Source organism: Anas platyrhynchos, chromosome 2 (assembly GCF_047663525.1).
Source record: "Anas platyrhynchos isolate ZD024472 breed Pekin duck chromosome 2, IASCAAS_PekinDuck_T2T, whole genome shotgun sequence".
NCBI classification, from domain to species: domain Eukaryota; kingdom Metazoa; phylum Chordata; class Aves; order Anseriformes; family Anatidae; genus Anas; species Anas platyrhynchos.
The window spans coordinates 102,723,132-102,741,913 of record NC_092588.1 but is presented as its reverse complement, the minus strand read 5'-3'; the positions used below and the strand labels follow the sequence as shown (position 1 = coordinate 102,741,913).

At 38.3% G+C, this 18,782-nt stretch overlaps 1 protein-coding gene across 6 annotated transcripts in view; it reads left to right on the top strand.

The window, feature by feature from the left end:
* The window catches only part of TPK1 (thiamin pyrophosphokinase 1), a 317,983-nt gene that overhangs the window by 45,732 nt on the left and 253,469 nt on the right, over positions 1-18,782 (top strand). For 5 of the 6 annotated variants that reach the window (XR_011806855.1, XM_038174896.2, XM_027451310.3 and 2 more), the window contains exon 2: positions 12,751-12,825. The exons of the other annotated variant lie outside the window; for it this stretch is intronic. Coding sequence is in view for 4 of the 5 variants with exons in the window: in XM_038174896.2 (XP_038030824.1) it covers positions 12,751-12,825 (75 nt within the window). In the remaining variant the exon portion in view is untranslated. The remainder of the gene's footprint in view (positions 1-12,750; positions 12,826-18,782) is intronic. 6 annotated transcript variants of the gene reach the window in all.

The following is an 18,782-nucleotide window of genomic DNA, read 5'->3' as shown; positions in this document are numbered from 1 at the left end:
ATTCTATTAAAAGATAAATGTTTATGAAGATTGTTGGTAAATTGCAGTCCTTGCCTTTACTTCTTATATCTGTTAGAAGGACTCTCAGGGTAGTTGTGGAAAGACTTTATGCTCCTCATCACTCTTCACCAGAACCTCTGGGGGTCTAAATGCCCTCCAGGCACCACCACCATGACCACCTGAGTTCTGACCACTGCAAAAACACCATTTGCCTTGTGAATTTTCTGGATGGCACTCCAGATCTTGCATCAGATCTGCTCCCTTTTAAGTAGAAAATAATTTGCTTTGAGAAAACTGCAAGACTGAGAAGGGGCTATGGTTATGAGCACTAACATCCTGGCTGTTATCCAGTCAGAACAGGTTGAATAACCTACTGTAGGTGTTGCAGAACCTACTGTCTCAGTGTGGATTTTCATCAAAGCATACAAGGTGAAATCCTGGGAATTGATAGGAGTTTTCTCAACAGTTTTACCAATAATTCCTGAGGAGTAAATAATTGATGGTTGGAGATCACTTTATAATTTACTTAACTCTTTTAAACTTGGTGAACCTTCTGAATACAGAAAAACAACCGATTCCAGAGTCTACATTGGTTTAATGCCTGGTTGAATGGTATGTGCAGTTCAATAAGTGCTTGATTAGTACACAAGAGTTCAAGACAGTAAGAGATGCTATATTTCATAGAAATGGCTAAAGGGAAATAAGAAAACACAAGTTCATAAACTTAATCCAAAATAGAGTTTGGCCAGAATTCAATTGTGGTTTGTAATGTGTTTTGTTTTGTTTTTATAAAATCGGGCTGTAAAGCAGAAAGAAACTTTGTTTTTAAGTATTTACTCACTAGATGAGTAGAAATGTAATCTTTCTGGGGTTTCATAATGCCTTTTTTCCTATTTCTGCATTACTGAGAAAGGGATCTTACTCTCTGAACCCACAACAGTATTCTGCAGTTTAACTCTTCCAGAGTTTAACCTTGGGAATATTGAGCAATTCACACAGGACTTAGAGCCGAAGTGTACTAATCTTGAGTATGGTAGTTAGACTAGTGTGTGAAGCAGAGGGAGAATTCAGTGTATACAAATACTAAAAAATGTGCTAAAAAGGAATCTGGCTTAATTTGTCAATGGGAATACTATGTGGAGAGGGAAGAAAGACATCTAAAATTATACTCTGTTAGATGTAGAAATCTTTTGCTGTGCTGCTATTTCCTTCTTTTGTGACTCCATGTGCTGAATCTTCTGAGGATAGTCAGAGAAGCATTCTTCTCACCTGAAACATAGCTTACAAACCAGAGGTTATACTTTACTCTGGAAGAAAATCCACATGTTACAAAGGAGACAGTGATAGATACAATGTTCTTTTAATGCCATGATGAAATATTTATTGAAGTATTTACTATGTAATACCATGATCAGTATTTATTTAAGGCATGAAAGGGAGGTTTTGTTAAATAATCTGTGGAGAACAAACTGTATCCAGGTCAGTGGACTGCAGCATTGGGCTTCCACATGCTCTTCCTGTTGAACTCTTTTATTAAAATAATTCCAATAATTAACTTTTTTTTTTGCAGTAGGGAGAGAAGCTTCTGCTTCCCTTACAATAACATAATATCTGGCCATGAAACAGCTGTCCTGACTGAAGCGGGATTTGGATGTCAATTCCCTCTGACAGAGGCGGGACCTGAATGTGGGTCATCCGCCTCCTGAGGGACTGCTCCAGCTATTAATCCCTGCTGATAAAAGGTATAGTGCATTCCCAGTTTTAAAAAAAGTAGATGGTTGATGCTGTGAAGCCAGACCTATTAGGTATGCTCTGAGCACAGCTACTTCAAACGTGCCTTTCAAATGAGATCAGTAGAGAAACATGGATAGCAGCAGTGTTTTGAGATCAAAGAAGGTATCCGGTTGTGTCAGCCTCTTAAACTTCAGGTGCATCTTGGTGCAGATAGAAATCAAACCTTTATGTGCCTAGGAAATGTTAATACCAAGAACTGAAGTGTCAGTGAAGTGCTCGTTGGCAGCAGAGCCAGAGCTTCGAGTGCTACGAAGTCAGGTGATGTCAATGTGCTCATGTGAATCTTACTCTTTGTTTTGCACTCTAATATGTACATCATTAGTTATCTATTGAGTTTTGTTGTTCCTATAGAAAATACCTAAAGATATACCTTAGCTAGGTAAGATAAGGTGTTGGTAGGCTGTCAGCAAAGTTATGCTTCTGAGTGTTTGCTGAGGGTCTTGTGCTTTGTACCAACTTACCAAAGGAGACTACTGAATAACAGCATCTATGTTCTGTGCCTTCTTACTCCTTGGGGTCACCTTACCCTTAGCGTGCACATTGAGCTAACAATAGTGGCTGAAGTTCTCGAGACATCCGAGGAGTTTGTATGCCTAGTTTTATCTGTAAAAATAGAGACATCCCATATAACAAGTATTGTAAGTATGGTGTACAAGACAATGTGATGCTGCGTTTCAAAAGTGCAAGGAGGACATTAAGTTTGACAGGATTATTGATCAGCTAGAAAGTGAGCAACTGTCTTGGGTTTTCTTATAAGGTCAGAACTTACTGAATAGTAGTAGTAATTCTGGGGGCACTGAAGCAGTTGCTGGTTCTTAAAGTTTATGTAAAGTGAATAAATTTCAATATTTTGTTGAGGGGAAAAATAGTTAAAAGGTAATGTCTTACAATAATGCATGGTTGTTTTTCAGCCTGAAGATAAAATGGAAATTTCATAGATTCTCTCTGCATCTGTCTGCATTTTCACTTAGATGTAGATTTGAACTCCATTCCTCCTGATGGTCACTGCCTAGAAATTTCAAACAAGAAAGTCAAGTTTACTGTAACACTATTAATATTTTTATAGCAAGCCTATATGTCTAATTCTTGTCTTTTAAGAGCTTCCCATTGTTATCAAACTTAGAGGGGGTAAAATAGGTACTATCTCAGAAGATGTCTGTGAAATATAAAGGTAAACATCTAATGTTTTCATATATATATATATGTATATATATATATATATATATATATATATATACATGTATATATATATATATATACATATATATATATATATATATATATATATATATATGTATATATATATATATATACATATACATATATATATATACATATATATATATATATATATACATATATATATACACACACACACATATATATATATATATATATATATACACACACATCTAAGACAGTTGCAGCAGAATTCCTGCACTCTTCACAGAATCACAGACTAGTTAAGGCTGGAAGAAGGGACCTCTGGAGGCCATCTTGTCCAAACCTCCAGCTCAGGCAGGGCCAGTTTGAGCAGGTTGCCCAGACCCATTTCCAGAGAGGTGTTGAGTAACCCCAAGGAGGCAGACTCCACAATGTCTCTGGGCAACCTGTGCCAATGCTCACTCACCCGCACAATAAAGAAGTGTTGTGTTCTAGTTTGTGCTCATGGCCTCTTGTTCTGTCAGCACACGCTGTTGTGAAGAGCCTGGCTTAGTCATCTTTGCACCTTCCCTTCAGATTTTTATAGTCATTCATAAGATCCCCCGAGTCTTTTCTTCAGGCTGAAAGGTTCCAACTCTCTCAGCTTTTCCTCATAGGAGGGTTGCTCCAATCCCTTTGTTATATTGGTAGCCCGCAGTTGAACTCTCTTCAGTATGTCCAGGTTTCTCTTGTACTGGGGTGCACACCACTGGACACATTACTCCAGCTGTGGCACCACCTAAGTAGAGGGGAAAGATCACCTCTCTTGACCTGTTGGCAATATATGCATAATGGAGCCAAGAATGCCATTGGCCTTCTTAGTGGCAAGGTTTATCTCTTAAGGTTTATCTGAAATGTGAAGGGTTGTGTCAGATTCTGCAGATTCTTGGGGTCTAGTTTTCCACTTCTGCAGAAAGTTGCCCTGCTATTCTACTCCCTGGTTGTGTCTTCAGCCTTAATTGGCTATTTTTTTCTTACCGAAGGGTAAAATATAATGGACTAATTACCTAGACCCTTATTTGTCTGTTTGTATATCAGAAGTCTCTTTCCTTTGGCTCTTGCTGGGCAATTCAAGTTCAACTGGTAGTCTTGAGAACTGGAAGAGTATAACTGATAAGGTGATCATATCTCAGCTAAAAAATAAAATATTGTTTTTGGATAATTCTGAATGTATTTGTGCTAAGGATGAAACGAAAAACCTATTTGCACAAAGCACAGAATCATGGATGGATAGTAACATCTCTGGAGACTAGCACCAAGAGGGTGTGATAAACCAAGCCAAAGGCCTTGCAGTAGCAAATGGTGTATACGTCAGCGTATGTCTCCAAGGCCGCCTTAGGGTTTATGTACCTTGCAAATCCTTACATCCCTGAAATGATTGATTATTTTGTTTTGTTTTCAGACAAGAGTTGGTACAAGCATTGTTTTAATGGATATAGTAGTAAGAAGCATGATTGTTATGATATATATTTAAATACACTGTTCTGAGGATACAGTTCATGTATGATCTTATTCTGAGGTGTTTGACACACAAAGAGTAGAAGTCCCAAGCACTCAGAAATGTAATTGGGAACTAGAGAGTTTGTGTGAAAATGGTGTCCTTTCTCATACTGATCATATGAAAAATGCAGCACTCATAATCCGCAGAAGACCATCAGCGTTAATTGTCAAGTTTTCATTCCAAAGTGTGGTGGTCTTCTAGGAGCAGCAGTGGTCAATAATGTAGGTGGCTTGTCCCACAGGTATGGCTGTGTTTGTGACTTATTCTGAAGAATTAATTGGTTTGAATTCATCCATGCATATTCTTGTAGAGGGCTCTCTGGAGACTGCCATGTTTTAGCTTTTCAGTAGGACAGTTTGCACAAATCCTTTCTTCCTACTCTTCTTCCTGGAATTTGCCATGAGAATGAAGAGCTGTGAAATATTTAAAAATCAATAGAATTCACATTTTAAAAAGAAAAAAAAAAAAAAAACACATCGGAGTGCATTGACAGTGATAACACTGCATTTGCACGAAAAACAGCTGGGTATGCATATTTGATTTATTCATTCAGTGAGTCTTAGAATGTGTTTGTAAGGTCTGTGATCCTTTTGCATAATTTGTTCTGGTTTATTATTGGTGTTGTCACTCTTACTATGAAAATTAAATGGCTTGTTTGGAGGCTGGGGATTCAGCATGGTAGAATGCAGCTACGGGGTGTTTTGTAAGTAGTAGCTATAATTAACACAATAGTCCAAGCTTAACTGTTTCTCCAAGTTAAAGCTGACATCTACCTTGTTAGTAGGAGCACAGGCGAAGGGACTGGATTTTACTAACTGACTTTGAAGAAGTTTTTCCATTTTAAATGTAGCAGTTCTGCAAGATTTGCTGTGAAACTTCTTTTACGTTAAACATTTACATTTCAGAGTGTTGATTTGGGATGCATAAGTTTGAAATGATCTTTTTTTGATTCCCCAATGTCACAAGCGAGCAGTGGTTTTCCTGGTGAAGAGGAGCACTGGATAAGAGGGAAACTTATTTTCCCACTAAGAGGGAAACTTAGTTCAAGCAACAAAACAACAGAATGAGGAGCATTTTTGTATATTGTGCAGTATTTGTTCAGTACGAAGTGAGCTTTTATTCTGAGAGGTTACATTAAAAGTGTTATTTCAGGTTTTGACATTGTGTTTTTCAAGGAATTTGTAATGCAGATAATAAGAACATTCGGGTTAAACCCTCCTATAAACTTCCCTCTTCCCCCAGCTAAACCACAAATAGAAGTGTCTAGTTGTCTGTCAAGTATAACAATCAAAAGTGAGAGTTGAATGTAAGTATACTGGTGAAAATAAGATTACAGACACCTAATGCTTGTTAAAATTAAGCAGATCTTGTGGCATTAGTCATTTTCATATTATAAAGGCATTATTAAAAAGAAGAAAAAAAAGCAAAACAAGAAACAAAAAGAAACAAACAAAAACCTTGGTAATCCAAAAGCCATGTGGTTATAGGTGTGTTTACAATAGCATTTTATTTTGGATCAAGAATATGCTATTGAAGCAAGCCTTCTGCCTATATACTATACTTTGCTTTACATTGCAGAGCGGTTTTGGTATATATAAACTAATCTCCCTGTGCATGAAATTAAAAACAAGCATCAGAACTTACTCTCCTACTGCTAATGCATATTTATTATACAGGACCAGACTACCTGAAGTAGTCTTCCTCCCTCCTTTCCTTCCAAAACATGTAGTGTGCATATCGTACTTTCAGCATCACCAGTTTTGCTCCATAGAACTGATTTTAGTATGCCATGCTACTTCCTTGTATAGTATATATGTAGATAGTGTACAGTCATTGAGTAGCTAGCGAAACTCAGTTGATAGAATCAGAATCTTGTCTTGTGAGGCAGAAGTGAGCTCTTGATACTAATTCCCACATCAGCCAATAAACTATGTATTAGAAACTGGACCTGTATGTCAGGTAGGCAGCTAGAGGGTTGGTAGTTTTTGTTCTTTTTTGTTCTTTTTTTTTTTTTTAAAAAAAAAAAAAGACTTCGGAGCATCAAGCATCTAATGAACTCATTCTCATGTGATTTTGCTCCTCAGTGTTTTTTTTTTTTTGTTTGTTTGTTTTGTTTTGTTAATAGCCATTTATTTCATTTCCAATGGGGATGTTGTTCCAGTTGAGTATGTGTTTGAAGTGGGTGGTAGCTCCTATTAAGAAAGGGGGGGGAGGGGGGGAGCACGCAAAAATAAAAGCTCTGGAAACAAGAGTTCCTTTAAATAAACTAGCAAGAGTGTTTGTAGTTACTAGCAAGTAGTTCTTCCCAGAGTTTCAGTTTTGGAATTAATACTCAGGGATGGGTGCTTCCTTGGCAGAAAATGATGTATATTCCTTGCTCATTCCCCAAACTTTTTAATTTTATTTCTAAAATTCCCAGTTCTCTGTATTTAGGTAACAGCTGTTTATGTGCTGAGCGTCTCTGTGCTTTTTCATAAAGGCAAGGTCAAGAAAAAAAGTAGGTAGCACATTGTCATTCATTTGGTGGAAACTTTGCTTCAGTCTTTGGATTATGTAGCCAGCCTACTATGACGACAGTAAAAATGCTGATGAATTTCAGCATTTTTCAGTGTTAAAGAAACAGCTAAGTGTGTCTCTAAGACTAATGCAACAGAATGAACAATGTTTTACCAAAAAGCTTTCTGAGGTTGCAGCAAGGAGTTAGAATAATTTTCCTTCTGGTGTATTCAATTCTACCATCAGTTTCTGCCAATGGAGACAGCAGAAGGTACCACTCTAGGGTCCCGTCTCTCTCACAGATGTAAAACCAGAATACTTTGGTTGTAATCAGTGACATTTTTCTACATAAGAAGAAGAATGTGGGTTACTTTAATAGAATAGTATTCTTTGAATAGTTATGTTTCTAATTTAAGGAATATCAGTATTAAAACCTTTTTTTTCCTTGTTTGCTAAAATTGCCCACTACAATTTATTCTATTGTATGCTAGTTTCTGCTTGATGTAGTAATGAATACCTTTATAAGCTGATTTCTTAATTGTCCTGAGTTCATGAAATCTGCTTCACCAATAGCAGAAGTTCACATTCCAACCTGTCTTTGACTTAATAACCTTTATGACCACACAGGAGCCAAGTCCTTCAATCAACACAGTATGTGAAGAAAATCTTTAAGTGAAAAACTGATCATTTCTGATTATTTGGTGGACTGCATTTCAATTGAATAGGAGAGTTTAACATATTTTAAAAAAAAAATCAACATAGCAGGTTGCTTCAGTAACTGTGCTTTGCTTATCTGTAGCAATACACTTATCTATCTTTACTGCGGTTCTGCGTGAGCATTATTTTGTTGTGTTTGCTGTTTTCAGGAACTGCTTTTTTAGGTTTTGTTATGAAATGCTCCCACTAAATATAACTTCTCTGGTATTCTTAGAATCACAATTTCAATGTTAATTCTTCTACAGCACAAGAAACTTTAACTGCCATATGGAGAACAGCTTCAGCTGTCTTTTGTCAGTGTCGATATTTTGGAATTGTGAAAAAAATTCCATGTCCTGTCCCACATGATATGACTCTTAAGAAAGCAGTGACTGTCCAATTTAAAAAACTGATCTGTGGTGCAAGAATTTACTGATTAATGGCACTGGAAATAAAATCATTCTCTTTATTTATTTATTTATTTAAACCCTGTAAATTTGACTGTTAATAAAGCAGCAATACGAGTGCCTTTGCACTGTCCATACAGGAAGGAATTTTCAGAGGGATCATTCTGAGCTTTTCTCTCGGTAGCTTGTATATCTGGACTCCCACATATGTGATCAGAAATATCTGTAACCCAAATCTCTGCAGTATCTCTTGCAAGGATCTTGATTAATATCTTGGATATCTAGATGTATTTCTACAAGTGCAGAGATTTTCTGAAAATTTGTAACTGCCTTCCAACTTTCAACTTTATACTTTAAACTCACAAAGTACTTTACTAGTGGTAAAATCCCTTATCCCCTATACTACCTGCCTCTTTTCTCCTTCTTCCTCTGTGCTAAACCTGCCTCTCTTAGTGGAAGACTCTTGACAGATCATTGGAAAGGAAAGGAATGGCTCCTCTACAGACAAGCAGTAAAATACAGCTAATATTGCTCAGCAGAAGGTCCTTTCTGTGGCTGAAGTTCTGACTTGGGAGTCGTACTTCGCTAGCACCTTGAGGCGTGACAGTATCTGAGCACAGCAAATCCCCCTGTGGTGTGGTACTGCTTACATCATTTCACAAAGAACGAGTACAGCAGTGGTCTTTCCCAGAGGCTCCTTTGTTTGAAGTAATGAAAGCCTTTTTCCCTCTGAAAATTCAATAGCCAGAAGCCTCACAGTATGTGGAATAGCTTCTAGTGATATTATTTGAACACTGAAGGGAAACAAAGAAGGGGCATATATTGTGTTATTGTTTCCCAGACAAAAGATTGTATTTAAAAATATATATGCCTTTTGAATATGCTTTGTGGCAGATGTACAGCTTGAAGACTGGCATATGACAAGGAAAAATCAATAAAAAATGCATAATGAAATTATAAATATTTATAGAATAGCTAGGTAAGTATAATATGACAGGGAGAAGCCACGAAGGCTTTTAGAAGAGAAAATGTATGCTCTAAGCCATCCTAGAATTATTTTGAGTTAAAACGGGGTATAAAGGCATTACATAGGCTGACAGAGAAGTTCATGCCACCTTTGATTAAAATCCTTTCTAAGCAACCATGAGAAAAACTTAGTCAAAGAACGTGGCTAAAGAGAAGTTGGAAAGCAGAGAAGGGAAATAAGTTTCCAGAAAGGAAGGGGTTGTTCACTGACTGTCCCCATGGGACACAAAGGAAATGTTGGTTGACTTGCAACAACGGAAAGTAAGGAAGTAGCTCGCTCTGTTTGTGTGGGATTAAAAAGCTCCAGCTTTTTCCAAAGACTGTGAGTTTTCCAAGTCTGCTAAAAAAAACATGGATGAGATGAACGTTTTTTTTTTCTTAACTGCGATTTTTGCATATAGCTGGCTGTTGATGTAGTTGTTAATGCACCTCTTAATACGTACATCTAGGAGTTATGCATGTCAGACTGCAAACAGTAAATAGGACAAGAAGTGGGTAAGAATGGAGATGAACAAATTTGGTTCCCTGAATACATGTAGAAATTTCCTACAGCCATCCTTCTGTCCTGCCTTGTAAAAATTTGTCATTACTGTCTGGCCAGTTCCACTGGTCAAACACTACGAGAGGACTTATATTGTGGGCTTGGCTGCATTCATCCTCTGTGTTGATGTAAACACCAAGAATACACTGGAGGTTTTGTATGGACGAATTTATTCTTTTTCTGTTTGTGCTGCAGATGGCTGAATTCGCTCAGTCGGCAAAAACTGCAAGAAAAGTACATAATGAAAGAAATTTATACTAAAAATGGAAGAAAAAGAAAAGCCAGCAAAAGCTTCTTCAGTATGGATATCCATATCTGGGGACAAGATATTTTTGCTGCTAAAATCTTGCTTACAGAATTCTTTCCCATTAGTCCAAACAGAGCACAATTTTGCTAATGGTTGGGTCAGGGTGCTAATTATCTTTGTGAAAAATGGCTGGGCAGACAGTCCAGGAGATAGATGCTTCCTAATTTGTTAAGGGCTTTAAAGATAAATGGCCTTGAAGTAAATTTGTTTTCAAACGAATAGGCACTAGAGTGCTGAGAGCAGTGGCAAAGTGAGCTCTCATCAGGTTTTCTCAGAGTGATGGATGCTGCATATTCTGTCCACTGACGTGGTCTTTGCCATCAGAAGTCCCAACTTATTAATAGCTTCTAGGGCAATGGTTGTAAATTATTGCAGCCCAATTTTATTACTGTTTTACATCTACCAAGGACTGAGCCCTTTATGTAGCTTTATATTAACTTGGTGAGCACCATTAAAATATTGACATTTAGGTTCATTTTGGTAGCATTAGCCATAGCATTCTGTCATGCATTAATTGCAGAGGTTTGAAATGACTAGAATGTTTCTTTTGAAAAGCACAAGAAAAAATAGTTTACATTTCTTCCCCTCTGCAACCCATGACTTCGCTGAAAAAGAAAAAAAAATACTCCTAATTGTGTGCACTGGGGGCATCTACTTCTTTGCTTCTTGCAACCACTGAGCAAATAATAAGAAGCAGCCCTTACGGGCTTCATTGGGCTCTTGGAAGTGTCGCCTCTGAAAATCAACCTCTGAAGTCTCAGTGTGGACACCTACATCTAGGACTCCTACTTCAAAAACATATCTTAATGTATAGCAAGAGTCCTCCTAATGAGCAACAAAAGCTAAAATCTTATGCATTTCCATATGCTGATATGGCTTAAGGGTTTAAAACAGACACAGAAATGCCTTCTGTGATTCACAGCAGGAACATGTTTATAGCATCCATGTCTATTTGTATTATCATATCACTGTAAGAACCTGCAATGTTCGCTGGCTCTTTTCAGTGGAGGGCACCACTAGATGATTATGTTTAATATAAGGAGTTGGCAGCCTTTCTCACTTAACCATCATTAGGAGATCTGCTGCTGAGGTCCCATTTTGTGAGGCAGCTGGAAATTGGCACTTAGTTTGAATGTATTGTTCTCTACCTTTCTCTTCAAGGGCAAGGCAAAACTGTTCAGGCTAAGCAAAGAAGAAGGTTTTCTTACTTTCCTTTGTTTACTTGGTCCTCTGACCCCTCCAATCTTTTCAAAGTAAATTAATTCCTCTATATGTACATGAATTAAATAGAAATGTGAACCATGTCATCAAAGATGCAAGTGTATGGCCTGAGGGAAGGCATTTAAAAGGACCACACAGAAGGTATCTATGGTAAACTTGCAGACTTTTTACAGGAGTAAAAATTAGCTAGGTCTTCAGCACCATATCTCTACATTACTGGGGAAAAATACTATCACTTCTGTTTTACAGATAAGGGAATGGGGACATACAAGATATGTGCATATACGGATGAGGAACGGAGGTCAGTGGAAAAGACCAAAATGATTGAAAGACGAGATACAGAATAGGGGTGCTCTGTTCTCCTAATCCACTATTCAGGCTGCCATTCATTATTTTAAACGTTGTCCTCTATCCACTCTGACCCCAAAACATTCACGCACCTTCAGGAGTTTCAATACCTGCATTTTCCCTGGTAATGTCGTATGGCTTCAACCACAGCTTCACCTGTAGCCTTTCTGCCTCCTGCTGTACTGGATCCACTCAAAAGCCTGAAAGGCTTTCTCTAGTTATAGAGGCTTTCTTCTTTCAATTACAGTAGTTTCATATGACCAAATAATACTTTATTAACCTGATTGCCTAAGGATATCAAGCTCCAGGGGAAACAGATATTCCTATACGATAGGCAAGATAATTAAGAAGTGAAGTAATGCAAATCCCAGCACAAGCAACTGTAATAAGACAGTGGATGTATTTACTCTTTGAAGCCAAATTATGTAGTGTCTTAAATCCTTTTATTCTAAGGCTCCTGTATTTGTAGATTTATTTTCATCCCTCACAGTGGACATATTGCTAGGACAGGGTGCTTTAGGAGCCCATTCAGACCAGTGGAGCAGTTCAGGTTGCTGGGAAATCCAGTGAGATCCAGTAAAATCCAGTGAGTCTGTGGTATCTCCTTGATAACACAGGCTAAAGAACACATTTGCTTTGACTAACTTTGATTTTGAGCTCCTTGGATATGACTTTTTGTTCCACATTTTTAAAGCAACTGCCGCAGTGGCTGTACTATGACTGAAGCTTTGAGAGATCGGATAATGCAGGGACAGAAACCATTGATGTCAGTAAGAGTTCTGCATCCCCTGGGATAGTGGACTGTTGAACCTAGATTAGAGACAAGTTCATTCTGAGATAGCCACGGCCTCCCCTGTTAACAGAGGCCATGGCAAAGCTAATATCAGTAAATGCTGCATTCAGCTGGCACCAACAAGCAAGAGATTAAATGAGAGAGCTATATAGATGAGGGGTCCTGTTGAGGTTGGCCTTCAGTGGATAACAGTCTCTTATAAATGAAAAGTTTTTTAGCAAAGCCCTACCAAGTAAAAGGTGTCTAATTAAGTTCTGGCTGCTTCTGTATCTGAAAACGATGAAACCTGAGAAGCAAGGAAATGAGTGGAGTTGCTCTGAGGTAGCTGGACTAAAATTAAATGTGGCAAAAGAAAAAAAAAAAAGCGGAAAAAAAAATCAATATTCTTGCTAATAAGAGTCAACATTTATCTTACAGGAAACCTGAAGTTTTGCCTTCTGATTCTGAACCAGCCTTTCAACAAAGGTCATTTTCATTGTCTGTGGAGCAAAGGTAATAATAACTTACATATATCTTCATTTGCTTATTTACTTGGCTGCTACCTGGCTAATGAACTTCAAGTCTGTTGAATTGCTATGTGGCAATTTCCTCTAACTAGAGCAACCTTTTGGTGAGGGTGCGAATCAGCAGAACACGTCCCTTGTTGCAGAATGCAGCAAGTGAACTGATTATGCAAATTCTGCTTCTCTGCATTGCTTACGTCAGTGGGAACTTTATGAACTGATCTGTGAAAGATTCTTTAGCTTTTCAGAAGCATCTTAGGAGTGATCATTGTTTTGCTGACAAAGTGTAGTAGATCAATGGTGCATTTAAAAGTCTGGGAGCAAGCATTCCTTTAAAGGTCATCAGTGAAATGTGTTAATTTTAATCAAAATAAAATGAACCGTGTAGGTATTATGTTGTGAAAGTGGTGGGAATTTGTGTGTATGTCAGAAATATGCAAATCAAAGTTCACTACCCTTTTGTTTAATATGCACAGTGCTAATCAGCTCTGGTACGATAGCTGCAAATTTACTGACATTTTTTGGAGATGTATAAATCTTTAAAAGCTTGGAGCTATTAATTCCTCCAGTGCAGAAATATAGTCCTTCAGAAGCTTTGTGACAAACCATGGGAAACGTCTCTAACTTGTTACCGGGCTGGGAACCTTGCAGAGAGATTCCTTGTAACTAACTGGGGCAGATAGCACTATTTCATTTCACCATAGGCATAGGGTCCAGTAGGGGGTAGCTGCACAGTTTAAAAGGAATTGGAGTAATAGACAAAGTAGGGAGAATGTATTCGTTTCACCTGATTCCAGCTAACCTAAAGTAGTTGCCTGTTTAGACATAAGAGATAAAAAAGAATGGAAACTTGCACGGGATGATTCAAAGCATCTGAATGAGTGTTGTATCTCAAATGGGCTCTGTTTAGCTTGCAGCGTAAGACAGAAGTGCTCAGTGGAAGGGCTGTCAGCTCTATTTGCTATATTTTCTAGATGTGATTTCAAGTATTTTTTCATTTAAAGAGATACACTGAAAGTATATATTCTGCATTAAATATTGAAAAGAAGAAGGGTATTCGTCTTCCTATTTCACCCCAGCTTTCCTCTGTTCTGAGGGCTGAGGTTGGAAAACAGCAAACGAGACCAGTTACAGAACAGCAGCATGAAGTGTACTGTAGTATAATAGGTATGTTGCTTTTATGCTCTGTTATGTTAAACCAGACTTTTTTGTCTGTCCCTTGGAATTTTAAGTCTTCCTCTTGCAATCAAATCTCTGCAGAGTAACTCTTGGGGCATGGAGTGCTTCTTACTGTAACACTAATGGGCCCTTAGCTGTAGTGCTTCAGTGAAGGACTGGGATGAGAAGCCGAATAAAATTGAGTAGACTACAGAATGTCTTGCTTGAGACTACCACAATGGGTTTCTGTCCTCTGAGCATAACTGCAGTGAAAGTAATTACTGGTGCTGCAGATAGTTTTTTCAAAGTGCCTGTGAAAGTTAGGAGCAGAAGTCCTATTTAAGCTGATAGGACTTGTGCTGGTAGGTTACCTCCAGAAACAGGTGGATATTTTCTGTCTAAGCAAAACAAGAGAGGAAGATGGCGTTTTTTTCAAAACATCTCAGCTTCAGTAAACCTTAGCTGTGAATCCAGGACAAGATTCTGGTAACACTTGATTGACAGTCCTCATAGGCTGCTGTAGGCATCAGCAATCTTGTGCCTCCTGGACCCTGGCCCTGAAGGAGTCTCTGCAGAGAGTCTGTTTCACGACTAGGAGACCCTGGGGTTTTGGTACGTGAACTGAAAGAATTTTGGAAAGAATGAAACATCCTCAGAAACAGTGCCTGATCACCAGCTGTACTTCCTTGATATGTCATAAAAATTCTAGTGTATGTGAGTAATGAGAAGGAAACAGTAGGGCTGTTGATCCACGAAATATTGCCAGCTACACAGGTCATGAAAAAAGGGAGAGAAAAGTGTAAGAAAAAAAAATATTGACCAACTTCTTAAAGTTACTGCGATCTTGGGTATTACACTGAGTACAGAATGCTGAGACAGAAGTGTTATTTTTAAGTAGCTTGTGCCCTCCTATCAAAATAACTTGTCTCATTAGACCTGTCACTTTAGCATCAAGTAAAAATGAAGGTGTGATGTGATATGTCCTGGGTTTAAAATAAAAAAAATAAAAAACCCACATTGATAAGTGTGGCTATTCTAGGCTAAAATCATCCCAGGTGTAACTTCTCTTGACCTCAAGAAAAAGTGGTTGCAGCTAATTAGCCTTTGGTTTATTACAGACTTGTATAAAATCTATTTTTACTGACATACTTTGAAAAGAACTATTTTGATCAGTGCAAGTTTGTGTGAACTATGTTCCATGTGCTTTGGGAAGGACATTGAAATCTGAATTCCTTGCTTACAGAGGACATTTAGCAGCTTTTACAACTCTTACAATACAAGCATGCAAAGAGACAATGGTGAGGTAGCATAAGCTAAAGATTGCCATGATTTTCTTTTATTATATTTATTAATGTCGTTAACCAGGCTAGATGTTTCCTTTGTGTTAGGTACAGTCAGTAATACCTAGATTTAAATAGTGCTGTCTTAAAGGATGAAATGTTGGAGAAGGATGTTATTAAAAATCAGAATATGGAGTAAAATGACAGAAAATGCCGGTGGTTTGATGAAATGTTGGGTGTACTAGGGAGGGACAAAACAAGTTGAAAAAGAAGTTAAAGAGAATAGGTGGCTAAAGGGGTGCAGGTGAAGGAAAACAGACTCATGATAAGTGAAGTTGATATGAAGACGCTGAATATGGGAAGGTGAGGTGGATACATAGAATTGAGAATAGACTATGAGTAAGCACAAGGCTGGGAACATCACTCAAATCCATCAACAGTTCTCTGAATATAGCTGTTACTGTAGCTATTTTTACCAGTGGAAGTGTTACAGCTTTCTTCAGAGTCCTTATCCTAATTGTGGAAAATATGTGGAAGAGTCTGGGCACTGCTTTCCTCAGAGCTGCACATTTTTTGTGTCTAGGAGGTTACTATAAGGAATACCTGGTTCAGTGGGTCCTTACCGTAATCTTATCACGTATCATACATTTCTGTTTGTATTTCAGTGATGTTTTTAACTCCTGGTTTGATTCAGGTTTGATTCCTGTTTCTCCCCAGAAATGGCCACGGAAAAAAAATGAGCATACATTAGTCTGTATTACTACTTTGTAGATGTTTACAAACGTAAATATGTCTTTAACAGAAATTACTGTGAGTCGAATGTCTGAAACTATCTCTGTAATAAGCTAGAAAAATAAGGAAGCCAATGTTTTTGTGGCCAAAAAAAAAAAAAAAAAAGCTTTATGAAGAGTAAATGAAAATTCCTGTGATTTTTGAATCTGCTCTTTAAAATCTTTAATAAAATTCCAATTATATACTTATTATTTATTGGTAGTTCAATGAAGGTGAAAGTGCCAGATTCTGCACTTCGGAAGGGGCAACCCTGGCTGTACATACAGACTCAAGGATGAGAGGCTGGAGAGCAGCCTGGCAGAAAGGGTTATGGGGATTCTGGTGGATAGCAAGTTGAATATGAGTTAACAGCATGCCCTGGCAGCCAGAAGGGCCAAACATTTCCTGGGGTCAATCAGCACAGTGTTGCTTACTGGTCGAGGGAAGGGACGGTTGCTCTCTGCTGTGCGCTGGTGCAGCCTCACCTCGAGTACCGTATTAAGTTCTGGGTGCCACAGTATAAAAATGACATAAAACTATTAGAGAGTGCCCAGAGGAGATGGGCACTTCTCTATGAAGATGGTGAGGAGCCTAGAGTACAAGACGTATGAGGAGCAGCAGAGGTCCCTTGGTTTGTTCAGCCCCGAGCAGAGCCAGGCTGAGGGGAGGCCTCATGGCGGCCTGCAGCTCCCCCACGAGGGGAGCGGAGGGGCAGGCGCTGAGCTCTGCTCTCTGGGGACAGCAACAGGACCCGAGGGGACATCATGGAGCTGGGACGGGGGGGGTCAGGCTGGGGGCTAGGGAAAGGCTCTGTACCCAGAGAGTGGTCGGGCACTGGGACAGGCTACTTGGGGCATAATGGTCACAGCACCAAGCCTGCTGGAGTTCAAGAAGCATTTGGACAATGCTTTCAAACACACAGTCTGATTTTTTGGGTGGTCCTTTGGGGACCCAGGAGTTGGATTTGATAATCCTTGTGGGTCCTTTCCAACTCAGGATATTGTGTGATTTATACCAAGAATTTCAGCAATGTCTAGTGATTGCAAGTGCTTCTGTTTTGTCTCCATAGTAAAGTGTTAGGAAAGGGGCAAAATTATTGCAATGCTAAGAAATCACCTGGGTAAAACTGTCTCATGATCAGGATCTGAAAATTGTTTCTTGTTTCTGAAAACATTTCTTTTAAAAGCTATAGTACTCAAATGATCCATAATTGTCTGCATGTCCTCGCTTGATGGTAGCATGCTAAGTGGCTGTACATTGTAGAGTACTTTTTGTTCTTGAAATATTGATAGACAGCTATAAAGAGCAAGAAGTTATGCTCTGAAAAATAAAATTATTTTAAGAATTGGAGTAATATGACAATGTTCTACAGCAATCTGAGGAAGTTCCCATTCATGCTGTATTTCTGGAAATGTCAAGGTGCTGTTAAATAACATCTTCAGATATACTACTGGATAAAGACATATTACAATAGATTTTTTCCATAGGTTCCATTTAGGCTCTAGCAGAGTGTTCTTGTATCCAAGTGCTTACCGATAAATACAGCTGCAGAATTAAAATACTGGCTAATCCAGTCCTGCTTAGTTGAAGAGGAAGGCTATTACGCTTATACTTTATGGTAAGGAAACATGGTCTGAACTTGGGTAGACCTGTGCGGTGTCAAGAGTTGGACTTGATGATCCTTAAGGGTCCCTTCCAACTCAGGATATTCTATGATTCTATGATTCTATGTCCATGGGCATTTTTCAATCTCTGAAATGGTTGTGACACATTAGTTACTGTACCTTTGTCAAAAGTATTCTGCAAATAAAGTTGTCCAGGAAAACTTTAAACCAAACAGAATATCAAGCATTCATATTACAAAATGACCCTGACTGATGCACTAGAATAAACTACCAACATCCTTTTGAAGTGGGGTAACTGAATATTGACTTGTGGGATGTGTAAAGTTGGATAAGCAGACAGCAAGGAGACATGATTGTATCAGTCCTTTCTTTTTTAAAATCTATGAGACTGGGCTGCAAAAATGGCTATCAATTATGACTTCTTCCCTAAACAGTCTCTTTCATGGACCATTCCTTAAGGAATTTGGAGTCTAGCTATGACTCCTTACTCTGCTGCCCTACCATTTATTTCTCTGTAGGCTTAATGTATGAATGTGGAGGAAGTCCAGCAAGATAAAAAGCTTGTTGCTCACCCTAGAGATTTCAGCTCTGTATTTTTGGGGGTCCGTATATTGAGACAGTAGAAAGCAGACTTCTACAGCAGCAGTGCAATATACCCAAATCTGAACTTGTTTTAGACTGTCTTCACATAAATAGTATTTTCTTACACTAAATGTATTGTGAGTGCTATCCATAAATCGAAGTGGGTGTTTTTGTTTTTGTTTCTTCAAATTTCCATCTCTAGCAACTTCGATTGTTGTAAAAGATACTGTATTTTAAATAGTATCTTGACTGTGAGGAAACTTTCCTGTCAAATTCAGCCTACTGTTTGGTGAAAATGCTGCTAATGAATGGTTAGCACCTGGAGGTGGCTGCAAATTACAAAATACTTCCTGAGTAATCAAGTAAGGAAAGGTGTTAATTTGTATCATGAATTTCAGTCATCTGTCTTTAAATGCTGCATGCTTTCATGCAGTTTATGTTGCTTTTGTCTTCAGTATAATTGGTGACTGATATTTTGAGTGTCTTCTGTTGAGGTCCAAAAGCTGCATATATAAATGTAAATACAGATG